Below are 21,260 nucleotides of genomic sequence, written 5' to 3' on the forward strand. Positions count from 1 at the left end.
TGTTCCCAGTCCTGCACAGACCCCTTGCAACCCACTCCCTGAGCACAGCATGGCACACAGCGACAGTCCTGCCCAGAACGAAGGAAGTGAAATTGTTCCAGCAAAGCTTAGCATTAATTCTCTATGGAACCTCTTGAGCATTTTGAGGCGGACACAAGCTTCCAATTCATATTTTTATCCTACAGGGGCTCTGGTTTACAGATGAAATGAGAATGCACAAAGCAAGGCAAAGGGTTGTTTGGCTCCTTCATGGTGTGTCAGGTCAATGGTGGGGTAAAGAGAAAAGAAAAGCCAATCATTAACCTCAGAGACCATAACGAATTGGACTAGAATTTCAATAGGGCTGGAAAACCCTGTATTTCTCAAGCTAGTACAAACGACTACCTGCTCACCCAGATTCATGGCAATCTAACCGTCTCCGCCATCTCAAGAAGGATCTGGATCAGCCTCAGGATCCTTAGGCCTTTTTCTGAACTTAAAATACGTTTGTTGTTTGCTTTAAAAATCACACCCAAGCCATGTGGATCATTAATTTACAACAATCTCAAACCCGACCTGCACAGGCCACTGACCTTGAAGAACTTGTCTATTTTGCTAAGATTGATTCTCTTCTTGGTGTCCAGTTTGTAAATGTTGCTGACATTCCCATCCATCAGATACAGACCAAAGCCCATTACCTGGAAGGACATGGAGACAACAGGAGAGGCTAGAGTCATTGTGATGAAATGATAAATAGATAGCATAGGTCAGAAGGGAACTCCTTTTTATGGGGCATGAGAAGGCATTATTTCAGGGTCCTGTATCACAGCTCCAGCCATGTGAAATTGGTGATGGTTAGGATGGGGAAAATCAAATATTTGTGGATACATAACACATTTGCCTTGATCTTTTGCTTTATTTGTTTTTTCAAGAACAAAAAGTGGTTTCTGCTGCCATAAAATGTTAAAACAAAAATGGAAAAATTTCATCCCAGAGCAAATTTGAAAAAATTCATAATTTTTCCACTGGTGAAATTTCAACCTGTTTGTAATGAAAAGCCATGTTCACTTGTGGAAAGTTCAACATTCTGCTCCAGATTAAACTCACAAATTTTGAGGACAATCTCATAAGAATGACAATACTGGGTCTGACGAATGGTCCATCTAGCCAATATCCTATCTTCTGACAGTGGCCAGTGCTAAATACTTCAGAGGGAATTAACTGAACAGGGTAATTTAGAGTGATCCATCTTCTGTCATCCAGTTCTAGCTTGTGGCAGTCGGACGTTTAGGGACACATGGAGCATGTCTTGTGTCCCTCACCATCTTGGCTAATAGCCATTGATGGACCCGAACCTCCATGAACTTATCTAGTTCTTTTTTTAATCCAGTTATACTTTCCAGCTTCGCAGCATTCCATGGCAATGAGTTCTACAGGCTAACTGTGCATTGTGTGAAGAAGAACTTTCTTTTGCTTGTTTTAAATTGGATGTCTATTAATTTCACAGGGTTCCCCACAGTTCTTTTGGTATGTGAAGGGGTAAACAACACTTCCCTATTCATTCTCTCCATGCCATTCATGATTTTATAGACTTCTCTAACATATCCCCCGTTAGTCATCTCCTTTCTAAGATGAGCAGTCCCTGTCTTTTTAATCTTCTCTCATATGGAAGCTGTTCCAGACCCCTTCTCTGCACCTTTTCCAACTCTAATTTATGCTTTTTGAGATGTGGAGACCAGAACTGCAAACATTATTCAAGGTGTGGGTATACCATGGATTTATACAGTGGCATTTATGATATTTTCTATGATATTCTCTATCCCTTTCCTGATGATTCCTAACATTTTTTGATTGCCACTGCACATTGAGCAGATGTTTTCAGAGAACTATCCCCGATGACTCCAAGATCTCTTTCTTGAGTGGTAACAGCTAAATTTAGACCCCATCATTTTCTGTGTATAGTTGGGATGATGTTTTCCGATGTGCATTACTTTGTACTTATATAAACACAAGGGGCAGGCCAGGGAGTGTTCAGCAGGTAACAGTGTGAATCACTAGCTAGCTGCCATGATCACCCTGCATTCTCTGTTTGTGAACTCCCACTGTTGACCTCAGCTCTGACTAGGACCATGACTCCTGCTTGAATGACGGAACACTCACACGGACCCTGACACCTTGCATTGACCCTCGGCCTGATCCCCAGCCAGTCTTTGGCTTGACCCTTGGCCTGACTATTGACCCTGATACGGACTCTGAACCCCTGCGGTCATTCCTGCCTATGGAGCTCCTGCCACTCATCCCCTCTACCTTCGCCCGAGATCCTGACACGTTCACTTTGTGGCCTCTTTGGGGTTACGGCACAAATGCTGGAAGGAGCCCAAACAATCCAACGATCGGTTCCATCACTGCTAGCCAGAGGCCTGAGCAGCAACATTCAGGGGCTCCTAAGTCTGGGGTGCGGGATTCAGATCCAGGGTTTGGTTTGCCACATGATGCTGATTTTGGCCCCCACACACAAAGAGTGGCTTCTAAACACTTGTGCGTGACAACAGAAGCACCACCTGACTGCTGTGCACAGAGCTTTCCCATTCACGAGTGAGAGGCTCCACCTGCTGGCTGAATGCATAGAACAGCCATTAAGTATCCTCTAGGTGTGCCGGGCAGGGTCACCAACCTTGTAAAGGGTCCAGAAGGAGAAAGCTGGTGGCAAGGAGAGACGGGGAGCAGAGGAAAGAGAGAAAGGAAGAAGGGGGAAAAGGGTCTGTGGAAGGATAGCAGAAGGACAGGAAGAAAAAAGAGGAGAGGAGAGAGAACAGACTGAGAGAAGCCAGCCCAGTAATCTACTGAAAGTGTCATACAGGTGAGCTGTAGCCCACGAAAGCTTATGCTGAAATAAATTTTAGTCTCTAAGGTGCCACAAGTACTCCTGTTCTTTATACAGGGATGAGTTACTGCTCTGGCAGCTGGAAATGCCATGAAGGCAGCACGCTCAGCCCCTGGGCAGAGGTATTGCTTCTGAACATGCCTGAGTGACCCATGCTTAGAGCTGTGCCCAGCTCTGCTCAGCTGGACGGAACGTCATGGGGCCCTGGAGGGGGAGAAGTAAAGGTTAGAAGTGGGGGAGACAGTGGAGATTATGGATTCCCAGCTGAAGGAAGGAGCAAAAGATTAAGGGAAGGAAGATGGAGAATGGGCTCAGGGAGCAAGATAGCTTGGCAGGAGCTTTGATATTCCTTAGAGAGGCTGCATCCTTGTCATTCTAGCCCTTGTCTCGAGGAGAATCTGGCTCTGCGTGCATCGAGAGACCCTCTGCAAATCTGACACCATAAGGGAGGAAGGGAACAAAGGAAAGAAAAAGGGAGAGAAAAAACATGTGGGAGCACCAAGGGATTTCACCCTAAGAAATGGAATAAAAGCCAAAGACTGCGAGAGCACATGCAAGAGGAATTTACCTTTAAGAGCATGTGCTTCTCACTGGGCGTCAAGTACATCTTGTTTTCATAGTAGTCCACACAGATGTTGACAATATCTGCCAGCAGCTCCTCGTAACCAGGGATAACTTCCAGCTGCTGATGCAGACACTGAAACACCAACAGGCCCCACATTAATCCCACAGTGGAAGGGCTAATGAGAGGAAGGTGGAGGAAACATTTGGAGGATTGAGGAGCATGATTTTTACCCTGCAGCTTGCAGACTGACCGGGTCATTTGTGTTTAGTTAAACAGTTAGTGTTCTTAGCCATCCTGAGCCTGTGTCCAAGGTTTCAGAACCAGGCGCAGGAGGAGAATGTCACTTGCTAGCCTCACCTGAGGCTGTATAGGAAATGTTATCTTTGCCAGGGCATTGGGTCTGAGAAACAAACCCCTTTTCTCCAGCGCTCAGGCCCTCAGGAACAACACTCCCTCCTTAGATTGATTCTTCCAGTGTGGTCACCAGAGAACCAGGGGTAACAGCCAAACATAACACTGTGACGTGACAGGAGGAAGAGAAATGATCTGCTCAAGAGGAGACTTTCTACTCTGCTAGTGTCTTCTCTTGTCTTTGTGTCATGTTCTACCTCATCGGCACAAACCATGGGATCAGGAAGGAGCATTTTTCAAAGCCCTTTTCTGATCTGCAATCCCCGAGATGGAGTGGAAGTGTGGAGTGTGACCCTTCCCAGCTCCATCTGTATTTTACATTGTGCATGTCTCAGCCGGAAAAGACTCAAGGTCTAGATGCAGCCAGTAGGTGAAAACAGGAACCTCGGTGTGAGAGATTGAAGGGTAAATCTTCTACCAAAAGGACAACCTCATCCCACTCATCTTGTGTCTTTTTGATCCCCACACCTTCTCTTTATCACTGAAAGCTGATACCCTGAGAACTCTGAAGTCATCCCAGATGTTCTGTTAGCTGGAGTTAAGGCCTGATCCAAAGCCCACAGAAGTCAATGGAAAGACTCCAATTGGCTTCACTGGGCTTTAGATCAGGGGCATAATGAACAACATAGCCATCTCAAGAGTCAAACCTGCAGCACTCTTAGCCCTGCCAATGCAATCATGTCTCCCCTTCCCTGCATGGGAAGGTGACCCCATCTGAGCAAAACTAACTGGTAACTTTGCTGAGCAAGTGGTGGGAGAGAGAGTGAAGGAAAGCGATCCACCTGTGTGATCCGGTTGTGGTTCGCCAGGAACATGGAGAGGTTCTGGGATTCCTGAATAGACTGCGGGTCAGCCATTTTCCTCAAAAACTGGGCAGCTCTGAAAGGAGGAGATCCTGTGTTATCCAGGGCTCTTTGTATCATGTTAACTCTTTCGGTGGAGTCACAATGTTGATGCCATGTTAATACAGCACTCAGGTCATTTTACCCCAATATGCAGGATGGGTTAAAAAAAAAAAACAAGTTTTATACAATTTAATACTGTAATGATAGAAACATTTTCATGATATTCTTTTAATTTTAAATGAAAACAGCCTTTATCAGAATAATACTTAGCCCTTACAGTGTCCCTCTTATCTATGTATCAGAGGGGTAGCCGTGTTAGTCTGGATCTGTAAAAGCAGCAAAGAATCCTGTGGCACCTTATAGACTAACAGATGTTTTGGAGCATGAGCTTTCATGGGTGAATACCCACTTCTTCAGATGCATGTGGTGGAAATATCCAGGGGCAGGTATATATATGCTAGCAAGCAAGCTAGAGATAACGAGGTCAGTTCAATCAGGGAGGATGAGGCCCTGTTCTAGTGGTTGAGGTGTGAAAACCAAGAGAGGAGAAACTGGTTCTGTAGTTGGCAAGCCATTCACAGTCTTTGTTCAATCCTGAGCTGATGGTGTCAAATTTGCAGATGAACTGAAGCTCAGCAGTTTCTCTTTAAAGTCTGGTCCTGAAGTTTTTTTGCTGCAGGATGGCCACCTTAAGGTCTGCTATAGTGTGGCCAGGGAGGTTGAAGTGCTCTCCTACAGGTTTTTGTATATTGCCATTCCTAATTAGGAATGGCAATATACAAAAACCTGTAGTGGTGGCCATCCTGCAGCAAAAAAACTTCAGGACCAGACTTCAAAGAGAAACTGCTGAGCTTCAGTTCATCTGCAAATTTGACACCATCAGCTCAGGATTGAACAAAGACTGTGAATGGCTTGCCAACTACAGAACCAGTTTCTCCTCTCTCGGTTTTCACACCTCAACTACTAGAACAGGGCCTCATCCTCCCTGATTGAACTGACCTCGTTATCTCTAGCTTGCTTGCTAGCATATATATACCTGCCCCTGGATATTTCCACCACATGCATCTGAAGAAGTGGGTATTCACCCACGAAAGCTCATGCTCCAAAACGTCTGTTAGTCTATAAGGTGCCACAGGATTCTTTGCTCCTCTTATCTATAAAACACTTCACAGTTCTGAGAATGGTCCATTCTCCCTGCTTTGCAGACAAGGAGACTGTGACACAGAGAGGTTAAGTGGATATTTACCCATTTACATTGTAATGCAAGCCAAGGGGGGAGCCCGAACGAGATCTCAGACCTCCTGACTCACAGCTTAGTGTTTGTCCTCGACACCAACTCCATCAGGAGATGCAGCTATTACTCTGGGATCTTTGCAGTGCAGACATTGTAACACTTTGCTAGTGCTTGAGAACCGGCATGTGAAGGTGACCATGAACAGCCTAGATTAGTTTTACTGTCCAAAGTGAGCAAAGCTCTATTAATGAGCAAACAACATAAATGGTGAAAATAATAATAGCTAGCTCTTTAGCACTTTGTATCCATTGCTCTCAAAGTGCTTTACAGAGGAATTCAGTAACATTATCCCCATGTTACAGATAGTGAAACTGAGGTTAGCTTTTTAAAATGTTACACCTTTAATATCCCTACCTGTCATTAGTAACACAAGTAAAGAATGCTTTGTGTAATCCAGGCTCTTTAACCTGACATGGTTGCCTTGCAGGTTTGTTCTTTCCTGCAGCCTGGTCTCCTCTATTTTGCTAGATTGATGACTGGTTTGCATTGAATACATTCTATAGTTTTAAGCGGAAAATGCCCCAAAAAGCAAAATCCTTTTTGGAAACTTATGCCGCTAAAACTCTTACTACATTCATGCAACTCCTAGGCTGATGCTTTGCATTGCTGTTTAGTTTAGCAGCCATCTGGCACTGCACAGCATTTTAGCAGAAATCATTAATCACCTGCAAAATAATCTCATTAGCTCTCTCTATCTAAGCTATTTATCTGACCCTTATTACAGTAGTATCTGAGCAACTCACAATCTTTACTCTATCCTCATAACATCCCTGTGAGGTAGGGCAGTGCTACTGTCCCCATTACGCAAATGGGGAACTGATGCACAGGGTCATACAGAAAGTCTGCGATGAAGGAGGAACTAAACCCCCAGGCTCTGGCTAGCATCCTAACCACTGGGTCATCTTTCCTCCTCCTGTCCTGAGTCAGAAGCAAATGTGACACAGCCCTGGTCCTGGCCACCCTGCGCTTCCTCCCCACACACCAGAGAAATGTGCAAGGCAGGTGGTTCCCCTCCCACCTTTTGTAGGCAGAGTGGTCATTTTTGACGCTGCACTTCATGTTCTTCAGCTCATCCAGCACGGCGAACATGTTAATGAACTTCCCCAGCGTCAGGAGATAGGCCTCGGAGACAAAATCCTTCCTTCTCTCAGCGTGGCACAAGCGCTTCACCTCATTGCAGAACCGCTCGATAGCCTTGCGCTGGAAAACAACGGGAGGGGAACATACTGAGCGGGTGCCCCGTCTGTGCTTATAGGAACTACGTAATCCAGTGGCTCGGTGTGCACGTGTGTGTGACATCCCCACCTAACGACCGGCCCACCAGATGGAAAACTGCCAGCAGAGCGTGCACACTGTTGCAGTGCCCAAGGTTCCACATTCAAACCCCACTGATGACAGATGAAGAGGCTTTGTTACAAATATCCCAGCTCAACTGAAAGTACTCTCACTGCTGGCCAGAGGAATGCAGGTTCAAACCCTGTATGGGGCCTTGGGCTGACGATGTCACATAGTGTGGGGAGCTCTGTCAGATCAAATGAGGCGTTACGCCAAGAGTCCTTCTGCGCAGCTTTTTCAGGTGGAGTTAAAGATCTCATGGCACCGAAAAAGAGCAAGGGAGAAACCTGGCCCCAGGTTCTGCGTGGGCTTCTGGAGCACAGCCCAGCTGTCAGTCTACGTGCTCTGCCAGAACCCACCGTGTTATTTTGTTAAGTGCTTTGGGACGCCTCAAGTCTGAGCACTGCTAAATTTAAGTCTCTGGGCCCTTATTGACGTTGGACAGTTACAGTGGTAATTGCAGAGGAAAGGTTCCAAGCCTCAGAAGACTTTCATTATCCGGGGGCACATTCTCTTACAACTGGGTGGCCTGGACTGGGCCCGGCTTTGCATCCAGACAGAATGGGAAACCTCTCCAAAAACACTGTCACATCAAAGCAAATTGAATATGGGCAGCTGTGGAAGTGGCTGACAAAAAATATTAAACTGAGCAAAATAAAAGAGGCAGGTGGTCTAGCAACTTTATGCTTGTTATCTTCTACCACAAGTAGCACTGAACTCAAATATTTCCCCCTGCTGCAGAAATGCCAACAAAAAAATGGTGGCGTAAGTGCCTCTGTGTCTTCCTCGACACCCACCATTCAGGCTCTGGAGAGTGACGGTTCCCTCCTAATCCTTCATTTCATTTTGCAGAGCAATAGAAGCATTAGTTGTTGTCTCTAAATACCAGTGGGGTGGCTGCCTTATAGAAATACATTGCAGAGCAAATACCTCCAGCAGGGCTGAAGCCATCTGGACCTTCATAAGCTTCCAGGCCCAAAGGTTTATGACCCAGGCCTGAATTTTGAGTTTATAATTAAATCTGAGGCTAGGCAAGAGTTGTATGCCTTAGAGATTTTGCTGTGAGATATCCCACATGCCTACTGGCAGCTACAAAGCTAAAGGGTGTCTCAGTTCTACCAAGAGGAGTTGGGAAGGTGTCCTCCAGGCTGGATTGGCAGGGAAATGAGATCAGAGAGCCACAGATACTGAACTGGGAACAGAGCTCCTGCCTCCCTCCTTCACCACTTACCTGGAAATACATGAACTTCATCAGCTTGGTGACCTCTGGCTCCAGAACTTCCACAGTCTTCTCATAAATTTCTACCCGGTTTGGCTGTTCGTTACATTTCACCTGAACAATGGCAACAAATGGTCATCGTTAGCATTTCTAACAACATCTCTGGTTTGCACCGGCCCCCATTATCTGCTGATTTCAAGGTCAACATGACAAGGTGAAGCCCAGCCTGGGTTAAGGACGACAGTCGAGTTGAAGACAAGGTTTGCTGTTAAGGAAACAATTCTCAGACCTGGGATTCCTTTCCGATATTATAAACAAGGATGGTAGCCCGCAGCATTGCTCTGAGAAGCAAAGTCTTCTGACACATTTTTTGCCTGGCTATCATACAGGACGTAAGTCCTGGCCTGATGTCATCACATGAAGATGGAAGGTCATCATGCCGTAAAGTTGCACTGGTGCCTCATGTTGCAAAGTCACAAAACTCTAAGTACATTTGAGGTTTTAATGTTCTTGCAGCTCTGGAACAGGCCAGTTACAGTCAATAGCAAGTCATGGGTTTTTTGAATGTGTTGTGACCCTACTACAAAGTATTGTGGGGGCTTTTTTATTATTATTATTATTATTATTATTATTATTATTATTATTATTTCATTTTCAAGTTAAAAATATCTTGATAGGTCACCTACATCCAAGTCAGGGAAAGCTGGATACAGGGAGAGGCTTATCCGAATTTCACCTGTTTTAATTCCAAACCCTGTCTTTTTAATGGACACCCTGGTAAGAGTTATACACATTGATCCAAATCCAACATTGCCAAATTTCATGCTTCTCTGAATTCATTTGAAATTCAGCTCTGAGGCCTCTCTCAACTTTACCTCCCCTCTCTTTTGTGTGGGCACTATGATGTAAGGGAAGATCCTCAACCCCTATTCCAATGAATTTGCACTACAGGAAAGCTGCCTTAACAGCATCCCTGTATAAGCAAATCCCCAAATGGCCAGCTCCATGCCACCCAAGCACAGCCTCCCTAGCGTAAGGGGCACGTTGAGGGCATGGCCAGAGTGCACTCTGCTTCAGCAGTTCTCACAGATGTGACAGCTCCTGTTGGGCCGATACAAACTGGCACAATTTAGAGCAGCAGTGCAGCTGCACTATCATGTGTTTGGGGCTGAATCTGCTATAAAACATCTGGCCATAAAAGCACCTTTGCCCTTAAGAATCCATGTAAGAGATGCATTCAGGCAGCGCAGAGGCAGCACAGCATGCGACTCAGATAGGCAGAGTAACAGCACCAGGAAGGTAAAGATTTTAATCTACCAAAAAAACAAATCTTCTGGGGCATTTAATCCCCTGTCTCCATGCCCTGGCAATCCCTCTCTCTCTCTCCAACCATTCAAACTCTGCCTGCAGCAAGTTTCAGTGATCAAAAGAGGCAATTATAGCACAGCAACAGAAAATCATTGGGAATAAGCAAATATTCAGTCTCTGAAAAGCCCCTGGAGGCTGTGACTCATGAAACCATCAACAAAGGACAGCTCCACAAGAACTGCATTTTGACCTTTGCTGGGGTGCCACAGAGGCATAACCATCAGCCTTGTCAGCCATGTGGACATAGGTTTCTGGCTGCATTGCACTATTGAGAAACCCTGGTGTCAGTGGATAATAAAAGCATGTTGTATCTGCCCTGCCAAGAGCATCTACCACAATGACATAACATGGGCTCACATTACAGCATACAGGTCTTGAGCCTGGTCCTGCAATCAATCACTCAAGAGGACCACAGACGAGCAAATTTGTGTGTGAGTGTTTGCAGGATTGGGCCCTTCAACATTTAGGGTCTTGTTGTAGCTCGTGGGGCTAGAAAAATATCCAAATTTGGCTAGAAAAGGTGTCAAAAAACATGGCTGGATCAAATACTTAAATGTACCAGCAGCCAAAAAATGTGTGTTCATCCAGCCTTTGGCAAGGTTGAACTGTGAGCCAGGAGATCTACTTTGTATATGTGCACAATGTCTATATCCTACCGATCTACACATACAGCAGTGATGTATGTGTGTGTGTTAAACGGTGGAACCATGGGATACCTCGCATTTCTCTTGCATCTCAGCCTGCATTGCTACCTATCCAACACTGCAGAGCCACTGCCCCAAGCAGCTTCAATTAACCGCCACTCAACACAAATGCCTAAAAAAATTCCCCACTCCTCCCAAATGTGGAATTTCACTCCAGTTTGCACTGGTCTCAAGTTCAAGATGGACAGAATCAAGCAACAGGCTTGTAACAAGTTTAACACTAAAGATAATGAAGTGATTTTTTTTCAAACTTAACATGATGTTTAAATCTCAGTGGAAGCCCCCAAACAAGTCAAGTTTGAAATCATCCCAATGTAACCTGTGGAACAGATTCATATATTCATAGACTCTAGGACTGGAAGGAACCTCGAGAGGTCATTGAGTCCAGTCCCCTGCCCTCATGGCAGGACCAAATACTGTCTAGACCATCCCTGATAGACATTTATCTAACCTACTCTTAAATATCTCCAGAGATGGAGATTCCACAACCTCCCTAGGCAATTTATTCCAGGGTTTAACTACCCTGACAGTTAGGAACTTTTTCCTAATGTCCAACCTAAATCTCCCTTACTGCAGTTTAAGCCCATTGCTTCTTGTTCTATCATTAGAGGCTAAGGTGAACAAGTTTTCTCCCTCCTCCTGATGACACCGTTTTAGATACCTGAAAACTGCTATCATGTCCCCTCTCGGTCTTCTCTTTTCCAAACTAAATAAACCCAATTCTTTCAGCCTTCCTTCACAGGTTATGTTCTCAAGACCTTGAATCATTCTTGTTGCTCTTCTCTGGACCTCTCCAATTTCTCCACATCTTTTTTGAAATGCGGTGCCCAGAACTGGACACAATACTCCAGTTGAGGCCTAACCAGCGCAGAGTAGAGCAGAAGAATAACTTCTCGTGTCTTGTTTACAACACACCTGTTAATGCATCCCAGAATCACGTTTGCTTTTTTTGCAACAGTATCACACTGTTGACTCTTATTTAGCTTGTGGTCCACTACGACCTCTAGATCTCTTTCTGCCATACTCCTTCCTAGACAGTCTCTTCCCATTCTGTATGTGTGAAACTGATGGTTCCTTCCTAAGTGGAGCACTTTGCATTTGCCTTTATTGAACTTCATCCGGTTTACCTCAGACCATTTCTCCAATTTGTCCAGATCATTTTGAATTTTGACCCTGTCCTCCAAAGCAGTTGCAATCCCTCCCAGTTTGGTATCGTCTGCAAACTTAATAAGCGTACTTTCTATGCCAACATCTAAGTCGTTGATGAAGATATTGAACAGAGCCGGTCCCAAAACAGACCCCTGCGGAACCCACTTGTTATACCTTTCCAGCAGGATTGGGAGCCATTAATAACTACTCTCTGAGTATGGTTATCCAGCCAGTTATGCACTCACCTTATAGTAGCCCCATCTAAATTGTATTTGCCTAGTTTATCGATAAGGATATCGTGCGAGATTGTATCAAATGCCTTACTAAAGTCTAGGTATACCACATCCACTGCTTCTCACTTTTCCAATAGAAAAAGGGGGAAAGTGTGTTCCAAATACTGCTCTGTTGTTTTCACTCTAAAGCCCAGATCCTAAAGGTATTTAGGCATCTAACTCCCATTGAAATCATCTGGGCCTAACTTCTCAAAAGCAAATAAACTTTGGGCTGAAACAATTTCTAGCTCCAAAGGAATGTGAGAAAGTGAGGAGCATCCAAAGAAGAGGGGTTAGAATGGAATCTACAACACAGCTTTAATGACAGCAGGTGCTACCTGCACTCCTCATAATAGACAGGGATGGGTCATGCCCTGGGCACAACACAAGTACTCAAAGCATGTACCCCAGAGCTCTGCAGCTACTAAAGCAGCTATCTAGTGCTGTTGGTACTGCAGCCCATGCCCCGCTCCTTCCCAGCAGTGGGCTGGTTGGTCTGGGGGGTCAGTGTAGTCTCATGCCAGCTTCTCAGCACACCCCAATAAGAGTCTTCTCTCCTTCTGGTTGATTTCCCCAGCACAGATGGAGGCATCTGTAAGTGACAGCCAGCTGGCTGCTCTAGCATGTCCCTTCTGGGAAGGGATCCAATGCTACCTCTTACCTGGGGAATGGCCCGAGAGCAGCTCCTCCATGTGTAAAGCATCACTGCGTACTCATGTCCTTCCTCCAGCATTTCATTCTGAAACATACAGAAACGCATGGCTGTGGAATGCCCACGAGAAAGAACTATGGACCAGCACTACTGTGTCTACCCTGCAATCGGAGGGGTGACTGCAGCGTGGGCTGACATACCCACACTAGCTTCAATTAAGCTAAAAACAGCCATGAAGATGTGGTGGCGCAGATCCTGGAAGGGGTTAGAAATGCAAGGTTCCTGGGTGGGCTTGGAGACTCACCATGCTAGAATGCACTGTAGCCTGTTCGATGTACCTGGCAATGCCGGTCACAAAGGCATTTCTGTCTTCGAAATTTGTGTCAAAATTAGCCTGCAGACACAACAAATGGTCAAGAGTTAAAGCAGTGCTGGATATTTGTTATGGTTCAGCTGCTCCAGATGGTCAAAAGGGGTTGAGTAATTCATTAAGATCCCATAAAAACACGTAATGACTCCTCTGGTCAGGTCATCTGCATGGATTGATCCCAGCACCCTTGGGTCTAAAAGAACAAGTCTCTAGCGCTCATTCTGGAGCTCATAGTCAGGTCCGTTCAGTCAGAGGCAGATGCAGGCTCATTAACCGCTGTTCATGCTCCAGCCTCTTGAGGGGGACAGAGAGCCACGCTTTGTTAACAGGGGTTACCAAGAATAAATGGTGATAAAGGGCAGGAAAATATACACATTTACAAGTCAGACCGCCCCGAAGGTGAGAATGTGTCTGAGGCACCAGAGCTGAAAACTAACAGCCACGTCCTAATGGTTGCTCTTGTACATAGATGTGCCGAGAGAAGAAGAAATGAAGGGCACTGGCTTCTGGCTTTAAGGCCCTTGCCGCTGCTCAGACCAACTGACACAGGGCTCCGGCCTGCTCCCACTGATGTGAATGGCAATAGATTGGGGCCAAAGGGAGAAAAGGGATCTAGAGCTGTCAGAGGGCAGCCTGCCCCTTTAAGAGACCAGAGGTCTGGGGTCAGCCTGCCCTGTTCAGTCAGCCCCACACCTGTGCTGGGTGTGGGACTTAAAACCCCCCAGGAGACCCCAGCAGTGGAGGGCTGTCTGGGGAGGAGAGCAGGAGGCGTGCGGGAGGAGAAAAGCCCAGCAGCTGAGCACTGACTGGGGGTGGAGGGTGGACAAGCTGCTCTGATGTGAGGGAAGAAGCTGGGCTCCAGCTAGGACCTGGCTGAGGGCTGTGACCTGCGAAGAGCCATTGGTAGGAAGGTGGACCTGACCTGGATGATGGAGACTAGTCAGTCAGACACGCTGTTGCCACTGGGAGCCTGCCTGTAACCAAGGGGTTTCCACTCAGGGACTGTGCTACCCCAGAAGTGGGCTGGAGGCTATGGTGGGAGCAGGCTGAAGATCATTGTGGGGAAAGTGAGGTGGAAGTGCTGCGATGCCAGGTCTTGCTGTGAGGAGATGCTCCGGGACAGCGAGATGCATAACAAGAACCTAGTAATATGAAGTGGCAGCTACCACAGCCACGAACGCCTGCTGGAAGAACTCCTTACTTAAAGGCTGACCCTACTGACAGCGAGAATAATCTGCTCCAATGAGGACCTTAAAGCACGTCACAAATAATAAACAGCTGAGCTTCCCTCTGCCACTGTAGGGTAAGTTTTATAGAACCATCTTAGAGAGAGGAAAACAAGGCACAGAAAAGACCAGGGACCCCATAGAGAGTCAGGGGAAGATCAAGAACCCAGGAGTCCTGACTCTCAGTCCCCTGATTCCAGGCAGACTTGGATGTGACCTAATCTAGGATACAAATGCATGATGCTGCTCCTCTCCAACACTGACAACAAAACTGCCTTTGGTGAACTTGTATTCACTTCAGTAACTGATTCCTCCCAGATCCTGGATAGAGCCCACGTCCAGACTACCCTGCCGTATCGGCGGGTTAAAATCGATTGCTCGGGGATCGATATATCGCGTCTAATGTAGACGTGATATATCGATCCCCGAGCGCGCTTATATCGATTCCGGAACTCCATCAACCCCAACGCAGTTCCGGAATCGACACGGAGAGCCGCGGACATCGATCCCGCGCCATCTGGATGGGTGAGTAATTCGATCTTAGATATTCGACTTCAGCTACGTTATTCACGTAGCTGAAGTTGCGTATCTAAGATCGATTTTCCTCCCCTAGTCTGGACCAGCCCTAAGAGTAGAGTTACAAGGGCATCTGTAGCATAACTGTCGTGAGACTAGATATCTACACAGCACATGCATTTCTGGGATAATGTAGCCAGGGAGAGCCAGTCTGAGGACTGGAGTGGCAGGGTGGAGGGCAGTGGTGAAGGCTAGCAACCAACCCCCTGGGTTAATTATGATATGGAAACAGGCTTGACCAGATTTTCCAGACTCAGGTTAGCCCAGTTATTTTAGACTCAACCTTATTCATGCCTGCGTGGGCTCCCTGAAATGGGGTTGTCCTGAACCGACTTCGTTCTGCCCGCCAGTGTGCTCACAAGAAACTGGCTAGGAAGGAGTGAAAATACTTGAGAAGTAGACAAATTAAAAACCATGGCAGGGTTGCCTCGGGAGGGCTGGAATTTGACCCACAAGTACCTGTGGAGCTGATAACTTGTACTAGATGCTAATTGCAACAGCACAAGTGCCCGATCTGACCTAGTGAAACAAATTTTGCAATCCTACGTGCATGACAAGGCAATCACTGCACATATAGTTACACATTAACATGGGGATCAAGCCAATCGAGGAGGCAGGAGTGTGGTGGGGATGGAGGAGTAAATATCCACACACTATATATAACCTGGTATATATATTATAAGATATATGCACTACGTAGAAAGAGGAACCCACAGGACCTGTACACAGCAAAGCACATCTTGTGATCTTTTACTGTTGCAATGACTTTCCTCTGTCCCATATTTTCTCCTATACTTTGGTCCTGGTCCCTTACTCACACTAGAAGATCCTTTTGACTGGTCTGCAGACCTGCATTCAAACCTATTAGGAGTTACCATTCTAAACCTCGCCTTACCGAGCCAAAAAATGGGAGCTGGTACGTACCTGGTACATGATGGAAGAGGGAGGTGGCTCGATGCATGGCTGCTGGTCTGGCAGCGGTAGCTCCTCCAGCAGGTCCACATTGGACAAGGCATCTTCCAGCGTGACGTGAGTGGTCATGGCTCTGGATTTTCAGGCAATGTTAGGAGACAGTCGCTAAAAATTCATAAAAAGGGAGTGAAGGGAAATGACCCAGCAGAACAAACCCATTCCTCCTCTGACTTGCATTTCAAGCACCATCTCAGGTGCCGTGTTCAAACAGCAAGCTAATAGGTATCAAAATGTTTCCAGTATTTAAATGAAAAGATATTGTCAGAGACGATGGCTTAGAATTTATCTCCATTAGAGATTTTTGCACCAGGTCAAAATCCTGAGTGTAAATGCACTGCACTGGTGTGAACTGGGGCTTGCTCTCGTTTAGTCTGGTATGAAACTGGTGTAAGCCCCATTTTACACCAGTGCAACATATCGACACTAAGAGTGTGCACCAGCATAGTGACAATGGTGCAAAAATCCCTAATGCAGACAATCCCTTAGGGCACTATGCCTCAGGTTTTAAAATACCATCAGACCTTGGAACCACGGGGTCAAATCCCCACAAACCCGATTCAGCCCTCTGAATGTTCAAAGTGGATAAAAAGGATTTCTCTCACCGTTGTATCTTTGAAAAAATGCAGTGCAAAATGGGAAAGGGTTCATTATCTGCCAAGTGGTGCATGGGGCTTTAACGCCTCTTAAAGCCCATGGGAGCCCCATAGTTAGATTGTCTCTGTAGTTTTCCCTGAATCCTGTGCACATGTATCTCTTCTCTGGTTAGTGCCCTCCAAGTGCAACAAGGATAAGCCGATCTGAGTACCTGGACTGACAACCCAGAGCCTGATCTGAAGCTATGTAGCAGCTAATTATTTCGATTTAGTTATATACTGCTGCACTAAAGCCCTGATCGAAAGCCCACTGAAGTCAGCAGAAGACTTGCCCTTTAATTCAGTGGGCTTTTGGCTGAGTCCTGAATGACACTGCATGTTTCATCTTTTTTTGTTGACTGTGCCAAAGACTGATGTAGGCAGATGATGAGGCCGTGAGAGCTGGATTTCCCACAAATATTTAACCCTTTGCTGTGTTTTTATTGCTTATCCTTTGGGATCCACAAGGCATCATTGTGTTTCTCCCCACAGAGCTGCAGAATATGGGAAGCTTAATGGTGGCTTAAATTTGGGGTGTATTGCAAACTGTAAAAATTACAAACTGTCACTTTAAATCCTAAAAGGATTCCTGGTCCTGCTTGCAGGCTACAAACTGCAGGAAGCAGGCAATCTTTGTCCACAGCAGTCAGTCTGCAAAGAGCCAGCCTTAAAGCAAGGTGGGGTGAGTTGTGCCTCTCTACTTGAGGGAGCAACCTGCTTTCTCTTTCTCTCTCTCTCTGTTTTCAATTCTTGTGTGTTTAAGGTTCTGGATTTTAAGAAACAAATTCATGTTACATTGCAACTGGCCAGAAAAGATAAAAACATAAAACACTCTTAACTTTTCATTGCAAACCATCAACATAACAAGAGTCACCTTTGCATAGCCCCCTCTGTTCCTGCGCTCAGCCCAGGGAGGAACTCACTGAGAATCAGGGCCTATATCTTTTATTATTCAGCTAGCTTCCAGGTTCTAAAACATCTGAGCCTGTCAAACAAAAGCCAACTAGCTGAGCTGGCACTGGTCAACCTCAAACTTGCAAGACACCGTTCTCCCTCCGCCCCGCCCCAAATAGTCTGCATGTGATGTTTAATTCTCCTCTCAGTACATACGCAGAGCTCTCACTGACACTTGTGGGGTTACTACATGCTAAGGGAAGAGACGCATACATCCAATTTAAACTACCATATTTTCTGCCTCTCTTTTAAGCTTCAGTGCCTGTAGTAGGAATGAAGGAGAAGACAATCCCATGCTTACTGAAATCCTTTGCCATTTTAATTCTTCTGTGCAAAACAGTTTGATACAGCAACACAGGGGAAAGCACACACTGTAACTGAGTTAGGTGGAAGCATGCACTCCAAAAAGGTATTTTTAGAACAGCTCTGTAAAATGAGAACCACCAAACTGAGGAACAGGCACACTGAATGAAGCTTGAAACTTTGAAGTTTCAAATGAATCTCAAAGGAAGCCAAAGGGAAAATCAAGTTATGCGCTTGGGTGGAATGCAGCAAAGAGATAAGTTGCAACCCTTTAAAAATGCTTTTCCCTCTTATGATTCTTATGATTCTTGGAGAGCCTTCGTGAGGTAATATCTTCTCCCTTCCGGTGTTTTCTGGTTCACTGAAGACTCCTCAGAATGTGAAAATGCAAGTATCAGAAGACTCATTGCAACCCCTGCATCAGCCATCCATACTCTACGAAGATGATTTCACAAAGGGAAGCAATACTTTTTAAAAGTCTCATCGGGAGCTGAATTTTCTGCCGAATTACCACCCACTCCTCCACAGCTTGGCTAGTGGGGAATCCAGAGATGAATCTCAATTTTCAATCTTTCCTCTACAGTTCTCCTTTCAGAACTGAGGTTTCCCTTTAGATTTCAGCACTACGAGTGAAGTAGGAGGACTTACATCTCAGATCTGAGAAGGACAAAAGAAAATGTGTGTCCAAAACATGATACGAGCACCTCACACCAAGATGAATACAGCTGAGGGGTCTGTGCAGTGTGTGTACAGTGCTCAGATATCATGTGTTGCTAAAATACTGATCCTGATGCTCCACTACCCTGTACCTTGTGTCTTCAGTACTGCCTGTGCAAACTGAATGCAGAAGAGGGGTAGAGCGCTACCAATCTGTCTGGTAGCATTTTGCACCCACTTTGCACCAGCATGGATGACGACACAAAGTGAAAGGTAGTGGTTGCCATGTACAGCAAGCCATCCGCTGAGAACGAAACTATCCCACCCTACTGACTGACTCTAATTTCTCTTTCGTCCTCCATCTCCTTCTGCTAAAATTACTGTTGCAAAGCTCAGCAACAGTCAAAACCCTCTTCCCACCCTGATATGCTGCAGTCAGAAACAGCTTCCTCTTTGCCCCAGAGTGAACTAATGGGCACTGCACCTGCTGATAAACAAAAATGCTTAGGGGGCTGGAGCACATGACTTATGAGGAGAGGCTGAGGGAACTGGGATTGTTTAGTCTGCAGAAGAGAAGAATGAGGGGGGATTTGATAGCTGCTTTCAACTACCTGAAAGGGGGTTCCAAAGAGGATGGATCTAGACTGTTCTCAGTGGTACCAGATGACAGAACAAGGAGTAATGGTCTCAAGTTGCAGTGGGGGAGGTTTAGGTTGGATATTAGGAAAAACTTTTTCACTATGAGGGTGGCGAAGCACTGGAATGGTTACCTAGGGAGGTGGTGGAATCTCCTTCCTTAAAGGTTTTTAAGGTCAGGCTTGACAAAGCTCTGGCTGGGATGATTTAGGTGGGGATTGGTCCTGTTTTGAGCAGGGGGTTGGACTAGATGATTTCCTGAGGTCCCTTCCAACTCTGATACTCTATGATTCTATGATCACAGAGGGGTAGGCCATATTTGCAGGATGGGGGACTATATGCTGGGAAGCAGAGACTCTGAAAAATATTTGGGGATGGTGGTGGAACCTGAGCTCCCGGTGTGACTCTGTGGCCAAAAAAGCTAATGTGATCCTGGGATGCATAAACAGGGGAATCTCGGGTAGGAGTAGAGAGGTTATTTTACCTCTATATTTGACACTCGTGTGACCACTGCTGGAATCCTGTGTCCAATTCTGGTGTCCACAATTCAAGAAGGATGTTGATAAATTGGAGAGGGTTCAGAGAAGAGCCATGAGAATGATCAAATGATTAGAAAACCTGCCTTCTAGTGATAGACTCAAGGAACTCAATCTATTTAGCGTAACAAAGGGGGAATGTTAACGAGTGTCTTGATTACATAGGGAACACATATTTAATAATGTGCTCTTCCGTCTAGCAGAGAAAGGAATGGCTGGAAGCTGGAGCTAGACAAGTTCAGACAGGAAATAAGGCATAAATTTTAGTAGTAAGAATAATTAACCATTGCAGCAATTTACCCAGGATCAAGGTGGATTCTCCATCACTGACCATTGTTAAATCAAGTCTGGATGTTTTTCTGAAAGCTCTGCTCTAGCCATTATCGTGGGGCAGTTCTGTGGCTTGTGCTCTACAGAAGGTCAGACTAGACGATCACAATAGTCCCTTCTGGCCTTGGAATCTAGGAAGCTATGAACCTTTCCCAGTGGCGGTGTTCTTCCCAGCCTGCTCCCCTCCAGTCTCTTTCCAAACCTCATTCTCCATTGCCTTCAGCGTCTCCTTTTCCAGGTTCCCAAACCCAGCTCTGTACCCACCTCTGCTTCTCACATCCGTAAGTAGTTGCAGGATTGGGGACGTTGGTAGGACAAAGAAAGGAGCAGACCATTTTATACCATTGTATATAGCCATGTATCCCAGCTTTATTGTAGTCTTGTTATTTCTCAAGCTATAAGGCAAATTCTAACTATTCGGTGTTAGGATGAGACCTTCACTGGGGGATAAATTACCCCAGATCTGCCAATCATGGGATTTCCCCCCTTCTTCTGGAGCATCTGGTGCTGACCATAGTCAGGGATGGAATATTGGACTAGATGGACCAGTGGTCTGATCCTGTCTGACAATTTATAGAGTCACAGATTTTAAAGCCAGAAAAGACCATTCATGCCTCCTGCATAACACAGGTGATTGAATTTCACCCTGTAATTCCTGCATCAAGGCAAATAAGTCCTGGCCGAGCTTTAGCATGTTCTTGAGAAAGACTTCCAATTTTGACTTCAAGCAAAGTCCCTTGGTAAATGGTTCCAATGGTTAATTACCCAATTCCTATATTCCTTTACATTAATTGTTCAGTGATAACACACTGTGAAACGTCTCAAATCCATTCAGGTGTCCTTGGGACATTTCTTTGTATTTAATCAAACATCTTTACTGAAGTTTTTGAGGGCAAGCAAGCCATGTTAGCAAAAGCATGAACTCTGAAGTGGCCTGATTAAGACAGAAAATACCAAGATGTGTCATTGTATGTGCCACTTGCTGGGAGTTTACCAACAACTGAAAACGTTGCCATGATGAGCTGGTTACTTATGACAAACTGAGCAGCTGGAAAGATGAAATTATTATTTGTATTGCAGTAGCACCTGCAGCCCCCAATAAAGGTTCAGGGCCCCATTGTGTCTGGCACTGTACACGCTCATAATGCAAAGATAGTCCCTGCCCCAGATACCTTACAGGCTACGTATAGGAAAAGAGGGAGCAGAAAGGAAAAACGAATGGATGAGGAGAGCGCATGGTAATAGTGAGACCATTAAGATTAAAGTAACAAGCAGTGGACACAGCCCATCAGCGGTTTAGCTGTTGTCAAGTGTTTGGCAGGCATCATGGCATAGATGGATTTAAAGGAGGAGGACGTAGTGGCCTTCTGGGTTTAATTAAGAAGGATTAA

General features: G+C 45.7%; 1 protein-coding gene across 2 annotated transcripts in view; it reads right to left on the reverse strand.

Annotated features, from left to right (window-relative positions):
* Positions 1 to 21,260, reverse strand: part of CYFIP2 (cytoplasmic FMR1 interacting protein 2) — a 75,873-nt gene that overhangs the window by 48,314 nt on the left and 6,299 nt on the right. For both annotated transcript variants that reach the window (XM_050961280.1, XM_050961279.1), the window contains exons 2-9: positions 15,774 to 15,926; positions 12,982 to 13,071; positions 12,687 to 12,764; positions 8,545 to 8,646; positions 6,997 to 7,178; positions 4,622 to 4,718; positions 3,432 to 3,560; positions 573 to 677 (exon numbers count right to left, since the gene is read on the reverse strand). In XM_050961280.1, the coding sequence (XP_050817237.1) occupies positions 573 to 677; positions 3,432 to 3,560; positions 4,622 to 4,718; positions 6,997 to 7,178; positions 8,545 to 8,646; positions 12,687 to 12,764; positions 12,982 to 13,071; positions 15,774 to 15,890 (900 nt within the window). In that variant the 5' untranslated portion in view covers positions 15,891 to 15,926. The remainder of the gene's footprint in view (positions 1 to 572; positions 678 to 3,431; positions 3,561 to 4,621; positions 4,719 to 6,996; positions 7,179 to 8,544; positions 8,647 to 12,686; positions 12,765 to 12,981; positions 13,072 to 15,773; positions 15,927 to 21,260) is intronic.

This window comes from Gopherus flavomarginatus, chromosome 7 (genome assembly GCF_025201925.1).
Source record: "Gopherus flavomarginatus isolate rGopFla2 chromosome 7, rGopFla2.mat.asm, whole genome shotgun sequence".
Taxonomy (NCBI): domain Eukaryota; kingdom Metazoa; phylum Chordata; order Testudines; family Testudinidae; genus Gopherus; species Gopherus flavomarginatus.